Raw genomic sequence first — 19,135 nt, forward strand, 5'->3', positions numbered from 1 at the left:
GATATGGCTTTAGCCCACTTCCCACTGGTCTCCCTGTGTTTTTGCTGATATAACACATGCACACTCTTGATTTTTGGTTTTTTCCTCCCTGCAAAACAAGCTAGCCCCAGGTGGCTTGTTGTTTTGTGCCCTTGAGCTACTGGAGGCACTTAACCTAAATTAGCTCAGTCTGTCTCTGTGCCTCTGTGCCTAAATCAGACAAGACCCTCGCCTCAGCAGCATGAGCTGAGTGTGGAGGTCATGATAACAGCCAAAAAAAAGATGTGTGACCAAAGCTCTGAGCCGTATATTTGCTATTGTGTTGTCTTTGGCTGAATATATTTTAAGAGTGTTGGCTTAATATCTTAAACCAGTGAAATATTGATGCTAATGAATCATACTGTTAATACAAATGATGTCATATTCCAGCTGTGACCTATTGATCGTTAGCAGTTATCCCAGCCTGGCCATCATTCACTCCAGACTTTTTATTGAGTGAGTCATGAAGTAGAAAGTCTGCTATTGTAAAGACAGCCGCACACACTCCCACATACACACACAGGTTTATATAGATATATAGGACACAGTGGACCCCTACAGCTGCTGCTCCCCACAGTGCACTATATCTGTATTTAATGCCAGATTTATGGCATTTTCTGCGTCAAGTTAATTATGAAATTGGATTAATGATTGTGTGCTGCTATGAAGGTGGAACAACACACACTGACACACACACAGACCATTAAGAGAGAAGAGCAGACAGCTCTGGTGTTGAAATGTAGGTCAGGAAACCAGTGCAGCAGCCAACATATTCTCTTCTTTCTGTGCAGGCATCTTTACATGCATGCATGTGTGTATGCTTACATGCTTGAGTGCATATAGCATTCAACCACATGCACATGTATTGTCTTATGGCTTGTATCTGTAAGAGCAGATGCTTGATTAAAAACAGATAAAAACCAAACAGTTGAAGGTTATATAGTGATTCAGTGCAGTAAGAGCGATGTCCAGAATGTTAGCTGTCTCAACTCAGTGGTGTGGACCTGCTGTGGGTACACAAACCCATCCAGCATACTTTAAACCATTATAATAAAAGCAGTTAGACAGACATCTAATGCCTCAAACAGACAAAAACCTTACCCACTCTCCTCAACGACACACCTAGGTTTTGTGGTTATTGATATGGCAGATCCTCAGAGGGCAGTGAAAATGGCCGGGAGTCAATATGAGTGGCGACAGCATGGCTGGATGGTAATGGGTCCTAATGTAATCGGTGGGCTGTCTTTATGTTACACTACCAGTGACTAGAAAGGGAATTCCACTGGGAAATTATTCTTCAATAGCATGTCAGCCATGTAATACACACGCATGGTCACGATTCTGAGAAGTAACACACATTAAGTTGAATTCTTGAAGGAACAGTATGTATAATTTCGTGGCATCAATCTACTGAACATCTGCCGTCCACCATGGCTTGGTCCACGGAAAAGAACTGATCCTTGTGTTAACATAAACTGTCCAATTCTATATTCAATCTCTGCTCATGGATCCCTCTAAATCCTTAGCACTGGTCCTTTAAGTCAAGGTTATTGCTGGTCACCTACCAACTTTTATTCCAGCTCCAAAGCACGAACAATCACAGCGTATCACATGCAAGCTAGATAGTTTTGAGAAATATAGTCACAGCTTTGTGGACATGCTGACAGTTCTACATGTCTGCAATTCATTTAGTTCACTTCAATTTAATTTTATATATGTAGGGTCCAATAGTCATCTTCTGGATCTGGGTGACCTTTACCTGGTTAAAGGAGTCTATCCTTTTCATGGCTGTAGTTAAAGCCTGGTCCTGTTCACACATCAGGTTTTGGAGACAATCCGTTTTTTTATTTGTTTGGGTATTTCTACAATTATCACTCCTTTCCACTTCTCAGCTGCGGAGCTCTAAACACCAAGTCCAAAGCTTAGGCCTTCACAGTGGTGCGATGAGCTAAATCTATTTTTTATTTGCAGTTTTCTATGTTGTGACTTCCTAATGTATTCATTTAACAAGTAAGACTTTAAATAACCCAAATAAATAAATAAATAAATAAATAAATATATATGTTTGACTAAAATGTTAGTCTTGAGTCAAACTAACCACCAGGAAAAACATCAACATGCACGATTTCCATCATGTCACGGGCCTGTTTTAGCTTCAGTTTATTGTCCTGCTAACTTAAGATGGGGGGTGGGGATTTCATTAGATTTAAAACTCTGTTGCCAGGGAGGAAACACACGGTTAGCTACAAATTCGCTCTGACGGTGGACATAAAAGTCTCAAATCAACAACAAAACTGCCACCTTCTCAAAAGACCCCAAAGGCGTAGGGGTACAAATCAGCCTGCGTGTAATACAACAATGTTTTAACTCCCTTTAAGAGTGAGCTGCTTTTTTGTGTCCAAGCTTGTGTAAAAGTTTCCCTGTTAAAGGAATGTATAAGATTTTTTTAATGGCTGCACACTTCCTTCATTTTAGATTTCTCATTTTGCTGCTATGTCAAAGGTTTCAGAGACTAGATACAAATGCACTTTGCCTGTCCACAAGCTCAAACAGAGGTATATTTGTGTATCCTCTATCTGTTTTCTCTGTCTTTCTCTTTTATCCTGGCTTGAATTTCAAAGTGGGGGGGTCGGTAGAGAGCACCGGGTCAGACGCCAAGGGAGAGAAAATTAGACTTGACTGCCAAAAACTGCTGGGCTCTGGTGTATGTTTGTCTGTCTTTCTTTTCCTTATCGGTCTTCATCTGTTCTCCTGGATTCCACCTGTAGCTTTTCCCTCGGCTCTTATTTTTTTGTTCTTTTTTCCCCTGTAACTACTTCCTTTTCTCTCTCCCCTTGCATCGTTTACCATCAAATAGCTCCGCTTCTGCCACATCAAAGCACGCTTCAGCTTTTTGCAGATTCAACTTTGCTTTCCACCTCATTCTCTTTCTTCTCAAAGTCTACATGCCTTTATGCCATCTCCATCAGTATTACAAAGGCATATTTCTGATTGATGCATGTTCCCACACGACTGTGTGTGAGAACAGCTTCATGATGTTTGAACATAAAACAGAAACATGCGTGTGTCACCACATCAACGCTGGCATACGCACACGTGAAACAGAAAACGCCCTTAGACACAAAGGACAAGGTTTTGCATGTGTTTTGGGACGATGTGTGCGAGCTCAGGGCGTTGTTTTGCAGAGTGTCATGAATCACAAAGAAGGAGAAGCCTATAGAAGCCTATAGAAGGAGGCCCCCTCTGCTTTTCATTCAGGAGAATAATCAAACACTCGCACAGATACACACTGCTAACTTGTGCTCACAACGAAGAGAAAAACCCCCCACACAATTTATGTTGCAAGAACCTTGATTTAGAGTAAAATGTCATCCCAGATGCGCTCAATGAACTTTAAATTCAAACTGCTCGCTCTCCTATTTGCATGCTTTAATTGCACCTGTCTAAATCCCCACTTAACAAATGTACTAACATTTTTTTGAGCTACTCCAATTCTTTCAAGTACATTTGTCCCAAATATTTGCAGGATGCCTCTTAAGTGGGTTTATACCCAGCCATCCTGAACAAACACCGCCTATGGGCCAATTGAAAACCTCCAGAAAGAAAAGCCTTGCAGGCACTGACTTTCTCCTGATGGGCCAGGCTGAGTGGCAGTGATTTGAACATTTGGATGGTGATCTTCAGTCGTTTTACTTATTTTGACAACAGTTGTGGGCTGAAGAGAGTTTAAATGTTAAAGAGAGAGATGGAAAACGTTCTGTCAGAGGAGTTGGGCAGATGGGAAGACTAGAAGAGGGAAAGCATGAAGGAGAGGAAGACCGCGGGAGTTTTCGTGTGTACCCCTAGTGTCATAAAACTGCTATGCGAGAATTTATTGAACTGTGTTTGTGTGGGTGAGCGTGCATGCGAACTTTACCCCTTGTTTACACAGCCTAGTCTGTCCGTCACTTTCAGTGTCTGTATGTGTGATGCTTGAGCTGAGAGTTGGTGTTTATTCAGGAGAAAGTTTGAAGTTTAACGTCATTTAACTGCCTTTTTACGAGTGCTGTAGAAGCAGATCTACAGCTAAGCATCAACTCAGCGTATTCCTTGTTTAGGAAACTCGTGAAGTAAAGATTTATGAGGGTGATAAATCAGCCAAAGTGGCACATTTTGTACACAAATATCTTCAGTGCAGCGATAACAGGTATCAAAACTGCCCCCGGCCTTGATCTTCCCACTTGCTCAATCTAAGTCTTTGTTGCTGCAAGATTATTCATGTCTTCTTCCGTGTTGGGAAGACCAAAGTAATCAGATTCCCTTTGACCCCTGATTTTATGCTTTCATTCAGAGAGGTGTAAAGATAAAAGTAATGGGGGAGGATGAGAGCAAGCAATGTGTTCCTCTACATGCTATAAATTACAGATTTTCATTCACAAAAAAGTAGATGGGGGTGAAAGAGGAGTATTCGTCTTTTAAGGGTTTTGGTATATTTTCTTGTTTGAGTGATTTAAATTTTCCACTACTGCTAGCAGGTTTGCAAATTGTGCAAAAGCAAAAATTTAACATTTTATTTAACATTTTAAAATACTTCCTGTCTAACTTTGGCACAAATCTGGAAAGAAATAAGGATAGTTTAGTTAGGATGGCACTGATCCAGTGAAGGAGGCAGGATTTAGTGCTACACTTCATTGTTTAAGGCCATATGAGCACTTCGGTCGACTCTGGTAAATCCTGCTGCCTGTCAAAACGATACGTTGTGCACTTCATCAATCCCACATGGATGCAAAATGTGCTAAATGTGTTGTTTTTGTATGTTAAAAATTCATATTTCCTGTTTATTTCCACCTTACAGTTCTTCTCATTATCAAGCAAAAGGTGCTCAAGGCTACAGCTCGAACACAGTAGCACAAGAAATGAAAGAGGGGAGGAAGAGGGTGGTGTAAAATCAATACAGCCTTGATTATATTAGCCACTGTAAAAGCGCTGTTGCCTAAATTAAAAAGGAGGAAAGAAGGGAAAAGAAAATTTGGGAAACTGGGAGCGAGAGAAATGTGACATCAACAGATCAAGCAGAGTGGAGGGGTTTTAGGTGGTTTGCTTAGCTCTGTCTTCATAGGGCCAATTAGAAAAATAAAAGCTGGGTACTCTCAGATGAAGCTGTGTGTACGTAGATGCTGTTTGATTTTGGGGTTATTTGATCTTTTATATTGAAAAAAGAAGGTGAAGGTGTGTTTGTCTTTTGGGGATTGATCAAATGATTGAATTTGATCTGGAGGGAAATGGGGCTAAGCTCAGAAGTCTGGAATTTAAAAAAAAGTATAATGATCGTGAGAGGGAATGTGCAGCTGCCTCTGCCAGGTTGACGGGGAGCTCCAAATGGGGTGTGAAAACAGGACAAAGAAAACAGGAGTGCGGTGACAAGAGGAAGAGCAGGAGTCCCTCATCAATCTCTCTGTTCAACCTGCCACATTCATCACTGTGTGTGTTAATTAGAACATCTAGCTCTCATCTTCCCCTTTCCAATTTATCCTTTTACTTCCTATCATTAGCTTTTGACATGAGTCATCTGGTTGTATTACAAGAGGAAGTAATTGTTGTCTGTCCGCCGGGAATGATACTAATGAAACACGAGTTTTGATTTTGTATGCAGTGCAAGTAATTGTTGGATGTTGTCGTCAGTTTTTGCATAAATTGGAATAAGTAGGTTAATAATCTCACATTTGTAAATTGGGGTTTTGGCTGGTTCTCAACGCAAGAAATACCAACAGTTAAATAATGTGAGGTTTGTAATTGCATGCTACTTTATTAGCTAATTAGGTTTTGATTTGGAATATACTTTTACTTCGGCCTCACGTTTTATCCACCGACTCTGTGTGCTTCCTTTATGTGCTGCTTAGAGTATGAACGGATGAAAGATTAATATTGTTTGGGCTGGGGTGTTGCAGGGGGCTTCAGTGGGAAGGAGTGGACAGACGTATGGCTGAATTGATATGCCTAATCCTGGAGGTGGCCTAGATTTGAAGACCTCCTTCAGCGGATATAGAGACGGTGACCTATCCGCTATACTGTGTGCACGCATGTGGGCGTTTGTGTGAGTGACAACAATAGGCTTTTTAATGAGAGATGCTGCGTAGTCTCACGCATAAATTATCCTAATACTGTACACGTGGCAAGCTGTATGTTTGACACATGGAGAAGAACTTTTAAGCTGACACGGTCACCTGTCCTGACACCTTTACTGTGCCAGGATTTTTCCAGTTTTTAAAGTAGGTCAATAATAATGTCTTTAAAGAAGGTGATTTTCATGAGCAGGTCAAACACATGTTAAACTCGTTATATGATATTTAGAGACCTATTGCATGCTTTCAGTTCAGAAGAAATTGTGTGCATATATGCTTCATGCATGCAGAGGAGTGCAGCAACAGTGGATGTTAACAAGCATGAACAAATATGGAGGTTTGGATTAAAGAGGGATGCGACAGCGAGGAGGGAAAAAGCTTTTTATCCATAAATTCAAGGATCATTTGCAGTGCCATTCAAGCTCTTGTCGGAGCCCCCTACACACACCCTCCCTCCCTCTGCTCTTCAGCCATTTGGGCTGAAATTAAATACGGTCGCAAAAGGCGGGGCTGTCCTTCCCTTATGGGTGTGTGCATGGGTGTGTGTTTGAATGGCTGGGTGCTGGAGTGTGTGCATGATAGATTGTGAGCAGATTGGACAATGGGAGGATTGTATGAAGTCTGTATTCATGTAGCACTAATTCACTGCCATACACAGCAGGTTGGGAATGATCAGAGGAGGAAATGTTGATTTAAAGAAAGGCAAAATTGACTTATTAGTAGATGATCACATTTTTGGATTATTGTTTTACAAAGAGATGCAAAAATGAGACCAGATGAGCTAAATGTCAGTGCATGAGTGTAATTTACCGTAGGCAATTATATTTTCTGTTTGCATTGCACTTTGCTTGAAGCACCATCCACCTGAGAGTACCTCCTGAAAAGCTCAACATGTTTTTTTCCCCCTCCTGACGATGTGCAAGGTTGTTCTGTGGGGTAACTCGAAGTTTAATTACATGCATAAATATTCTTCTGCAGATGAGTCCCTCACTGAGACGCTGCGCACCCGTGGAAAGTGTGAAAAAAGAGCTGCGCGAAGAACGATATGAGTATTGATGCACAAAGCGAAAAAGCAACACAGTGACTGTACACGCTAATAAAAACTTCTATATTTTGAGCAAAGTAGAATGAAAGTGTAGAGCGATAATAAGCGGGAGAATGACTGATGATGAAAAATAAAGGGAAAGGCAGCCAGAACTCCTTGGTAACCAAAGCACAGAGGAACAGAGGGGCCGGTCCTACACCCCTCCTGCTGTGTGTGTGTGTGTGTTTGTCTCCGAGGACTGAACTGCCTGAGGGGGGGAGTGGCGGACGATTTGTGTGTGTGTGTTCAGAGAGACAGATAGGGGTAGAGACTTATTGTCAGCCTAGTAGACGCTCACGTACACTCGCAGCCAAGCCGTGAGAATGTGAGCGGAAGAGCACCAGCACGCCTTCATCCCGTCTTCTCTGTTATTCCTTGGATTTTTTTTAGTTGTTTTTAAGCCTCAACAAAGGCACTTATTTTTATTTTTTTTAAGAGGGAGACATATACGCTGATCTGGAAAAATGGTGTTTATCGGGACCTCGTTAAAATCTATAATTAAGTACTTCAAAAGGAAGGGTAAGACATTTTTTGTTCCATACTGATCATTAATGTGCATTTGAATAATCTCCCTATCAATACTGCATGTGGTTGGTTAGAGATTTTGACTGTTTTAATCATTTTGACAGGATATGCATTTGTGTCTGAAATTCCCACGGCGTTCCATTTATTGAAGCGGATTTAGATTTAACAGCTTCATTAAGGATTCTCTGTGTCAAAAGTGTACAAACGCCCGCCGTAATGATCTTTCTGATTTGATCGGAACTAATGGTGTCCTGTGGTCAAACGGCTTCCCTGCTGCCTCAGCTAAGCACAAACAAAACCCTCTGTTGCACCCCGTTACCAGGTAACCGCTGGGCCAGGACTTCACAACTGTAGCACCAAATGACCCAACAGCTTGTTTAAAGGTGACAGTGAGAGTTGCCGTTAGTGGATGATGGTAGAATCTCCCCTGCACGTGTGCATTGCCATTTTTTCCCCCACCTCGATTGTCTGTCAGACTTGTATCACATGAGGTTTTGTTGATACTTAGGGTCAGTGGAACTAGCAGTAATTGTGTATTACCTGGAAACTGTTGTAGTTTCTTATTATTGTACTTTGAAAAACCTGCTGCAACCCTAGTGACACCTGCAGGAAGTTAAACCCACAGCAAACTCATGAGAAGTACTTTTTAAAGTGCCACTTGTGTACACTAGATTTTGTTTAAGGCGATTAGCTATTATTTTATCAATGGTTTGGTATTAAGCAGATGAGGCTGTAACAAAGACATGATTGATGCAGAGCAAGCTGCTTGTGAAGATTGCGATTTGTGGTTTATTTATAGCCTGTGTGTGTGCTGAGTTAAAGCTGGAGTGATGCGCTTAATCATTAGCTCAGCATTTCTGTAGTCAACAAGTCCTGTGCTACTGTCTTGCACATGCCTGCACTTTGCACCTTAACTGCGCACCATGACAATCCCAATGCTTTTATATGCAGATCAGTCTAGACCTCCTCAGATGGTTGCAGTTATCAGTGTAAACTTTGCATTAAATGTTGTCCACAAAACTTGTTTGCTGTAGACACACAAACAAAAGATGCTAGTTGCCTTTTTTAATTTTAATTTTATCATTTATTATTTTAGATATCAGCGTTTTTAGAGTCACCTCTGTTTCCTTTTTTCTGACAAATTCAAAATAAAGGTTTTTACAAATTAAAAGTCATGTTTGAAAGTCGATCCATGTGTTTGGAGGTGATCGAGGACTTAGTTTAGGATTAACATAGATCTCTCCAATGGAATTTTATTGCTGTTATTGATCACACAGTTAATTCCACAGCGTGCATGTGTGTGCGTGCTCGCGGCTGCTAATGTATCTCAAAAGGATTGCTTTATGCAGCCTTTGCATTTTTAGTATTTGCATCGTTTTGCTTTCTGTGTTTGTTAAAGAGCACAGGCAGGGCTGGGATGTCGATGGACAGAGGGATTAGGGGACTTCTGAAAGACTTTCGCGCCAGAGTCCACTATGTGTGAGACTGTGTGTGTGCGTGTGTGAGTGTGTGTGTTGAGGAGCTTGGGGTCATTGTGGTATTGAAAGGCCTGATGTGGAGACTGATGCAGAGGGACAATAAATGCTTTGTGCCCTTAGTCCCCATCGCCTTGGTTTGCCTATAGCCTCACTGAGGTCTATTCAAACCCCATGGTCTAAAAGGAGGGTTGGGGGAGGGGCTACCTGTGCTTAGTGTGTGAGAGAGATCAAGGAAATTTCAAATTGTATTTAAAAAAGAAAAAGCCCTTGATAAAGCAAGCTGATGTGAGAACAGCTCCCGTTCACGTGCAGCCTGGGGCGTCAGTGACTTGCTCGAAGGCATGTTATAACTTTGAACTTTGGTGTGACCTTGACTTTTCAATCTGCACTGCCACTCCCTGGTGTGTAAGTATCTGCATGTGGTATCTGCGTGTTTTTGTGCATCTGGGCCTTGGAGCAGCATGGGACTGTCTGACCAGTGCAAGCACGCTGCAAAACAGCATGACTACAGATAGGTATTCAGCCATGCTCCATAACTCCATATGCAGTGATTACCATCACATGTATACACCACATCTTTTTTCCCCCCCTCTCATTAACTTCCATTAAAATTGATCAATCTGACTGAGATAACACACTTTTATGCACGGGCGGGTAATCTGACAATCTTGCTTTTCAGATGAATTGCAAAGATTACGTCATTAAAACTTTCCCACCCCACATGAAGCCTACTCAGCAAAGGCAAAAGGATGACCGTCATGGGAGGTGCAACTTATTTTGTAAACAGATGACAGCATGGTGGATGAAAAACAGCTGAGAAGAACTTCATCTGGCATTGATATCAAGTGTCAATTCAGCCTAAACCTGATCGTAACTTTCAAAATAAAATCAAAGTGGAACTTCCTGCTTAAATAAAAGCAAAAAACATGATTTAGAGGTTTGTTAGTTGGGTCTTTTGCACTTGAGTTAAAATGACAGCCTTTGTATGAACCAGAGCATCAGAAGCATTCAGTAGAGATATTAAGGTGGAATTGGTCACAACCTGCACAACGGTCAACAAAGCAGGCTTAAGTTGTATGCACTTGGCTTTTTTCAACAGTGGAAATAATCCACTTAAACCCACTCTGTACTTTTTAGGTGATTAACAGAACAGTGCTTTTGACGTGGTCATTATTGGCATGTATTAGCAGTTATGTATATATAAAAGCAGTTGCAGCGTGTCACACTGTCATTAATGGCCCATTTGCAGATGTTGGCCTTAGGGCTGTCTGCCCCCCAACACACTTCAGCTCATTTGCACCTGTGAAAGAAACCCTAAAGCAAAACACTCCCAGGCGTTGCCATGATCCGTCCCCTTCCTCCTGGTTCTCACAAACTTAGCCATTCTCTCAGGCAGCTGGACATGTTGTGTTTGCAAAGAAAGGGACAAACTCAGAGGTCTTTGCTTACATTTTGTCTCCGTCGATGGAGATAGTTTTACATCCGCGATCACCCACTTTGGCTTGGATACGCTCACTTGGTAAGCTTAAGAATTAGGAAGAGTGTGTGTTTTTTACATTTAGACAGCATTTCTGGGACTGGACTAGTGGGACAGAAAAGATGTGAACGCTTTATCAGCAGATATGACTGAGAGAAGGGTTTTGGATAATGAAAAGTGCCTCTCCCCGACCTTGTTAATTAATGTGTTTTCAATCCAAACAGTGGTGTATTTTGTGTAACCTCAAAGCCTCTTTGTTAATAGTAAGCTTCCAAAGTGCCCAGCAATGTGGCCTGTTTGGTATCGGTGTCTTTGTCATATTTTATTTTTTTCGAGGAAGGATTTTTGCAGTTAGGTAAGCGGTTTAATGGAATCAGTTTCCAGTAGTTACGAGTTTTTTGAGTTGGTATCGACTGATCAGCGATTCCCTCCAACTTGTCCCAGTAAGCTTCTCCCTCCCCCTCTTGACTTGTGAGGCCTACTGTATGTGTGTGATGTCACAGATAAGTGTCATGTTGATTGAAGGCTGTTAAGTCTGCCACACTTAAGCCTCCTTCCCCTTCCTTTTCATCTGCAAATACAATGAAACACTTTGAATAGTCAGTACTTGGGGACATTTTTCCACCACTTCTTTATTACTTTATTCTTTATTTACTTTTTTTTAAAGTTGGCCAACAATGCTGCTCTTTGGAAGACTTGCAGGGCCACACATGTTTCGGTTCTTAGTTCATTATTATTTTCGCTGTCTGTCATTTTTATGTCAGATTTCATGGAGAGTTTTTTTGTTATATCATGCAGAGGGAACAATATATCGATCCTTAATCTGCTTTGTTTATCTCTGCAGCGGTGTCTAACCTGGATGAGGAGAGCAAGTGGACGGTTCACTACACAGCTCCGTGGCACCAGCAGGAGAACGTCTTCCTACCGGGAAGCAGGCCGCCCTGCGTAGAAGACCTCCACCGCCAGGCCAAAGTCAACCTCAAAACTGCCCTGCGAGGTAAAGACAAATCAAAATAGAGCACGTTATACACCACGCACCGGAGCGACATATAAAGGAATTCGTTTTAGATGGGATGATAGATAAAATTGCCAAAATGTTAGATATGTAAATAAAATATCTAAGTAAGAAGAAATGTACATGGCATATATTTACACAAATAACGAAGGGAAAATGCTGAATGTGAGCCAAACCAGTTACAAACTGGTGAATCTCACTCATGGGACTGTTGGTAGGTGGCGTCACTGTTATCGGAGTAAGCTCGTGACACTGAGGAGGACGATCCAGAATGTGTACATTTGCCTGTAACTCAAAAAAAGATGTCCCTTTTTTTTTTTGTCCTGACTTGTGAGTTGTGTTCATCTGACATCGCAGACCTGTTGGTCCCACTCAGTGGGGGAAGAGGCTCAGGCTTTGCTGACAAACAGAAACTCACAGCAGAGTGACAACTTGTTCAACTGGTCACAACTTTCCCAGGAACAGGAAGTGGGAATACCAGCACCTGTTCCTGGGAAAGCTGCCCGTCAAGCATTTCACAGATAACAGTTTGGGAAAAATCCACATATTTCCGAGTTTCTGTGTAGGACTGAGTGTATGACTGTACTACATTTGTTTGCATGCTCACCAGGGCCGGACTTGTGTGTCAGCTGATTAGACACAGAGATAAAAGGCAGAAAGAGAGATAAACTGGAAAGTGTTTGAAAGCTGATGCTTACTGTTAGTGGGTTAATCACCGGTTCTAATGCACACACCCTGTTTTGTCTTCTGTCTTTTCCAATCTTCAAACCCCTGAACTGTTGCTGTTCTCAAAACACCACCTGGTAGGTGGGATTAATTCAGCCCCCCTCCCTCTCATCCTGTCACCAACCTATCAACCTGACAACACCACGTATCCCCGGGGGTCCTAACGACAAGACAACAGGTGTCCAGTGAGCGAGCACCTGTGGTGTCTGTTTAAGCCTCAGTGCGCTTTACAGGCAGAGAACGTTTACTGTTTTAGATTTTATCCTTGTTGGAGAGCGGAGCTCATCCAACTTTCAGTGAGCTTTGACTTTTTTTTTCTTTTTTCTTTTAGTAGTGTACTTTATATGTGATCTTTTTTATTTAATGAGGCTTGTGCCATTATCTCACAGGGCAATAATCAATGAGTCTGTGATATAGATTATAGACGTCTAATTAGGGGAATGCAAATATATATTGATAAGTCTTTACGGGCTGATCTTCGCGCTGTACATCTCAGCCAACAGAGGAAACGTATGTTAGTGCAGCCATGTTTCTAACCTGAAACTTGTACAGTTGTTGTTATTTTTTTATTCAACCTGGATATGAATTAATTGAAAATGAGCCTTGAAGTAAAACAATATGTAGGTAAATACAAGTATAGGGCAAAACAATGAGATGTTACTGGGTTAGATTAAAAATTATTTATTTATGTTTTACTGTAAACCCATATTCAGAAACATTTCTAAAGTCCATAGTGACAAAAACTTGCCGATAGGAACTTTTAGTCCATATGGTCATGGGGGACGTCTTCATCATGAGGACAAGCTGTAAAACAGCTAAAAGTCCAACGTTTATTTACATTATTTTCCAAAGCCATCCAGTGGTCCAGACGGAGCCTTTGCCAGGCCGATTCAGGCCCCCTGACCTTATATTTGACACTCCTGGTGTAGTGTATATGGCATTCACTTTATAAAAGTTGTTGGGGTTTCATAAGGAATTATATATTATTATTTCGTAAGGAAGGGGATCTAGTGTAAAACTCAATAGCAAATAAATCACAAAAGTAAACGTTATGCTCACAACACTACACAGTGCCACGAGGCTGATTTATTCTTTGCAAAGCCTAATAATCAATATCCAGTTGGATAGAAATGTGCATCCCCTCTTTGTCCTTCTGAAACTCTCACATGGGCTTCAGCATGTGTTTAGTGGATTATTGAAAATGTGCCAGCAGGCTGAAATAAATTTTTAAAGTTACATAACACGGTATTGAGTGATAACTGCACGATCCATTTTGTTTGCCAGTGTTTACGATGAAATGAAAGAAAAATTATGTTTAAATACTTTCCCCCTGCATCCAAAAAAACTGAAAAAACTCAGTCGTATCATAGTCATGCACCATCATCAGTACCTACTCCAGAATCATCAACATCAGTTCCCTGCAGCTGTCACAGCTTTACATGTAGCCCTGACAGTTGCACCTTTGTGTTTTTTATCCTCTATTTCAATTTGTATCAGCTTCAGATTGGGACACATTAGTGGTGAAACCAGTGGGACGAATGCAGTCTTTAGGTTTTTTCTTTGTACATCTGTACCTGCATCTAGCCCATTCACATGAAAATAATATAACACCTTTACCTGGCACAAATTAAAGTCCGCAGGTCAAAGGTCAGGGTCACTAAGACCTAATGAAAAACACATTTTTAATAGAAGATTTCCTTCACTGTTAAAAGTATCCGAGAGACGCATCTAGTTTCTGCTTTTCTTTTCATATCACTTACTTATCCCGCCCCCACCCCTTTCAGTTCTGCCTAGCAACAAGCCACACTTAGCTCATCCGAGCTTATTTATTTCATTTACTGTCCCCAATCATGCAACACCAATCATCTGAGCAGTTCCACTTCCCGTCATCGTCCTCATTATCATTGCTTTCTGAGTCCCATCTTCCACCGTTTCACCGCATCAACTTGTTGTTACACGCGAGCCCCATCAGGATCCATTTACTGACAGCATTATACATGCATCAGTGTGCCTCTGTGTGGAGATGGGTTGTAATTAGCAGTGGAAATAAACAGGATGTAAAAGGGATCAGGAGCAGCATGTTTTAGGTGGCGGGCTAACAGTGATGTGAGCACGCACGCATGTTTAATTCACCAAAAGGGAGTTTGATCCTGCGAAACACATTGAATAAATATCCAAGATGGAAGATTTAAAAAAACTGTCATTTATAGGAGGGTTTTTACATGTGAATCAATCAGGATTACTTCACAGGGAAAGATGAGGTGTCAAAAAAGAAACGCGCTTATTTTAAAGTGCCGTTAATTTTAGGGAGAAGCGTAGAAGTTGGATTTTGTGTTTATTTTAAATAAGGTTGCAACCTCATAGTGTGTTTGATCATTTCATCCTTCATCAGTAAAAGCATGAACAACTCTTGAGGCTTTTTTCTGAGGATGTTTAAGAAGTATGTGAATTTAATTGCCTCCTAAAGACCAAACAAAGGATGCATTAATAGATATTTGCAGAGGGAGAGGAAGAGGGAGATGATGTGTTAGATTCCCCCCTGAGAGGAAAGGGGGGAGGATGAGAGAGCGAGAGAGAGGGACGCTTCTGCCATCTGTGTGTGACAGACTGAAGCTGATACCCCCCTCCTCTGGTTACACACACACAAACACACACGCACACACTTGCCGTCTTATCTCACTTTGACGTACATACATCACAACCTCATCACGGCAGGTGGTGACGAGAAGAGGTGTGAGGCACGCTTGGCAGAGTCCAGCAGGGAACTTAGCGAAAACACACACACACAGACAGCAAATGGTATATTCTACAGTACACATTTGATAATACAACACTATGTTTATGTCCCATAAATATTTCACACATTCTTCTTATCGTTGTGTTATGGGATGAAAGTTTGAATATTTAATAGTATTTGTTTGGATTATTTGGTAGTATATTCATGGAAATGAGTGAAGCAAATCTTTGTATTGAGTGTATTTAAATAGTGCAAAATAAAATGTCGCTTTCATTATGTGAAAATTGCACCTTTCAGCAGGATCAGAAAGTTCTCATCAAAGGCCACCAAAGCAAATAAGTTCAAGACCTGTTTCTCTGTCTCTTTCTTTGTTCTTCAGAGTGTGACAAGTTGAGGAAAGATGGTTTCCGGAGCTCCCAGTACTACTCTCAGGGTCCCACCTTCTCTGACCCCATTCAGTCCACCAGCAGCCTGCAGGATGACGGGGATGATGAAAATGATAAGAAGGTATACATAAACACAGTATGCATGCATACCCACCTAATTTAATGTATGCTTTCAAAAGTAGCAGGTACAACAGGCTCTGCATTCTATTTGCATACAGGTGCAGAACACGTGCGCAATAATTCAAATGGTGTTAGGCTCCCCTCTAGTGGCTGGAAAAAGAAGTGCTACATTTTATCCAAGTTTCAGTCTTGTCACATTGTGTAGCTTTCGGTCTTTCCATTTTTCTGTCTAATTTCTTAAATAAGGTGAGCGTGATCAGTACTGGGCAAAAGTCTTGAGCCATCCATCATTTCTTTATTTTTTTTCTAAGGCGCCGAACTTTCTTGTAATTTTTTGAAGTGGTCTTGAGCAATAGTTCTCCAGGTTTTCTGAAGGCCTTTCAAAGGTTTTCTCAGGAAATTGGCTGCTTTTTTACTTGTTTTCATTCCAGCCCAGTCACTCTGACCTGTGAATCATTCACGCATTTAAAAAGACACCAAGCCTGTGTTCACATAACACTTTGCTAATACATAATTATTTCCAAGTCTTTTGTTGAATCTATGAAAAATATGAAAGATAACACAGAGATACTTGGTACTTGTACTTGGCATATTTCACCATAGTGTGAGGATACTGGAGAAGAAGAAGTGGCAGAAAAAGAGTATTTACAGCAGATGAACAAAATCTGAAAGTCATGTCATGAGCCCAGACCTCAGTATTATTGAAACAGTGTGGGATCATCTTGATATTTTTCCCAGAAAAAATATAACTAAGCAAGGGGTTCCTCTAAACATTTGCAGAGCATTGTAGAAGAAATGCACACTTGTTGACCACGGTTGTGGGGCCTGTGATTTTTCTGATGTCTATAAACACTTCAAGAAAGAAACTAAAGAAGAGAAACAGAAATTTGAGGCAGAAATAAAGACGGGTAGAAAAATATTGACAAGAAAATGAATCCGAGACAAAAACGATTATTTCTTGCTCTTTTCATCTGACAGACAATTTGTGTGAAGTGAAGTGTAAATGGTCAGAAAGCTGCATATTCCTCATCTCATTTTTATTTCGAACACACACACAGTGTGATGTGAAGAGCACTCGAAAGGGTTAGTGGGTCTTTCACTGTGTTGTCCCTTGGAGCCCCTCGGTTTTATCCTCGCTTTGACCCCTGACTTCCATGTTGTCTTTCTAAACTGTCGCCTCCCATCTCTTGTTTGTCCTCCTGTTTTCTGCACACTCACCCCATCTCTTCAGCTCAAGCCAATCCCCCTCTGCCCTGCCTTCCTTGCCCCTTCTTCCACTGTTTGTCCCCCTCCTGCTCTCTTCCCCATCACTTCCTGTTGTACTGAGACCGCTGAGCCTAACTTTGCCTGACAGCAGCTTCAAAAGAAGAAACAGGGCTCCCGCTTGAGCCACAGCTATGCAAAGTAATAAGCCATGCTTAAAACCAAACTATTGCTGAGATGTTTTTATATACATCCCCTCTCTTCATTTCCCCTTTTTGCTGCCCCCATATTTACCCATCCATCCGTGCATTGTTTGTATGAATGCACTCTCAGTCAGGGGATAGGAAAAGTTTGAGGGATGCAGTAGTAATTGGTGGCAATCATCTGGATTTGTAACTACCTATAATTACTCCAATTTAGAATCATTTGGATTTTCTTTGCTCTGAATGGAAACAAATGGCACTCACATCAACCTAAACAACATTGCTGCCATGCTCTGGACTAACTGCTCAACTTCAAGCCTGGACGCTGTGGTAAAGCACCGCTGTCTATTGCTTTCTGCCGTAAATTCACAATCCAGGGCCCTTAGCGTGTCAGCACAGTTTACTGCATGAGTGATTCTCTCTCTGTGTCTCTCCCCGCTGTTGCTCTGTAGCTTTTATCCTCCCATCTCCGACTGCTCTGTCAGTTCTCTGTGGCGGGTGTTTATTTGTGTGATTGTGTGTGCATGGTTGACCGTTTCCATTTGGATAGGATGTTTACGGGCCGCAAGCTTCTAAAGGTCACAGCAGTGTAATATATTAAAGTTTGTTCAGGTCATATTGGCACAATCTGTCATTTATGGTTCTGACTAGTAAATCCTATGATATTTATTTCCACTCACCTTTTATACCATTATATAGACATTTATTCTTAGTAATAACTTTCATGCTTCGATCTGATGCTATTTTTATGTATTGCCTTTCATTGTGTCGCATCATGTTACTTCATGTTGTTTCTTTCCTTTCCTCTCTTTCTAGTATTTCTTTCTTCAGCTTTACCTTGTCATTAACATGTTATCTTTCTCTCAATCAGTCCACCGCTTCATCGCTGGAGGATGACAAATCTCAGCTTTCCATGAGGTCTCAGACGCCGCAGGGCATGGGCGAAGGAGGGGAGGGGTACGACCCTGACAGACAGGTGGTATGGAACAAGGCTGCCCTCCTCCCCACCCCAGAGGAGAAGATGAGGCGGGCAGCTCAGGCCGTACCCACAGACATAGTTGCCATCAATGTCACAGGTATGTCACACCTCATGACTTCATTCAGTCCGTCTCTCAACTGCTAGCAAGTAGCAACCATTCTTCATCGCCAGGTTGAGAACCAATGTCCCGATCCATCCGTAGCTCCATTTTTGTACAGTTTAATCGGCCTCATTCGTCCCTGGTGTCTCTTATTTTGCATTACCATCTCACCCACAGGCCTTTTGCTATTCTTAAGGGAAATTTCTGACTTTTTTAGCAGTTTGATTGAGGTATCCGATGATAAAGAGAGTGTCAGCACGCTGACATGTCATGAGAAATTTGCATTTCAGTTTATTAGTTTAGTTAGTTTTTACTGTTTCTGTTTACAAAAAAGAAAAAAAAGTCACATATTTCCTTTAATCAACCTTCTGTGAATGAGTGGTTGCAGAATAATAGAGAACTGTATCCAGTCATCCACAGACGGGGGCAAACCTGCACGTGGCACTCAACCTCCTCTATGTTACCTTCACTCCTCTCATCATGCTTCTTGCAGACTGACCTTTGCCTTCCTTTATGCATGCGTGAGCGTGTGTTTATGCCTGAAAGTCCTTTGACAGCTTATGCCAGGGTCAAGGCTTTTCATCGTCTTTGTGTCAGATCACTGGCCGTTTGACAGATGAACACTCGTACACAGCAAATTTGTGTCGACTCAGTTCCCCTGTTAGCGCGCCACATCTTTCAAGGTTTTCTGCCACTCATAGGTACACTTATCTTAAGATTTGTTCATGAGACTCTTTTGAAGGAGTCCAGCGGTGGGATGGACTCGCAGAACTCTCAGTTCAGCATCAACATCTATATTTTATTGTCATAGTTAATATATCTGCAATCTACAGCCTTTTGACACCAAGCATTTAACGTGGTCCCTCGCCACATAAATCAGTGTTGTCACTTCAAAATAGTGGGAAAGAAGGAGTAAAACACCCACCGAGAGATCAGGGGCTTTGCCACTTTGAGAGGAATTTGTGATCGCAGCTATCCGCCCT

General features: G+C 41.6%; 1 protein-coding gene across 7 annotated transcripts in view; it reads left to right on the forward strand.

Moving 5' to 3' along the window:
• The window catches only part of nhsl1b (NHS-like 1b), a 100,547-nt gene that overhangs the window by 68,639 nt on the left and 12,773 nt on the right, over window positions 1-19,135 (forward strand). For 6 of the 7 annotated variants that reach the window (XM_006797072.3, XM_035910499.2, XM_035910500.2 and 3 more), the window contains exons 2-4: window positions 11,528-11,680; window positions 15,541-15,668; window positions 17,945-18,149. In XM_006797072.3, the coding sequence (XP_006797135.2) occupies window positions 11,528-11,680; window positions 15,541-15,668; window positions 17,945-18,149 (486 nt within the window). Of the gene's footprint in view, window positions 1-7,514; window positions 7,723-11,527; window positions 11,681-15,540; window positions 15,669-17,944; window positions 18,150-19,135 lie in introns of those variants that run through there. The other variant, XM_006797073.3, reaches the window with a different exon arrangement.

The sequence above is a fragment of the Neolamprologus brichardi genome, chromosome 15, assembly GCF_056152115.1.
Source record: "Neolamprologus brichardi isolate AB-2024 chromosome 15, ASM5615211v1, whole genome shotgun sequence".
Lineage (NCBI taxonomy): Eukaryota > Metazoa > Chordata > Actinopteri > Cichliformes > Cichlidae > Neolamprologus > Neolamprologus brichardi.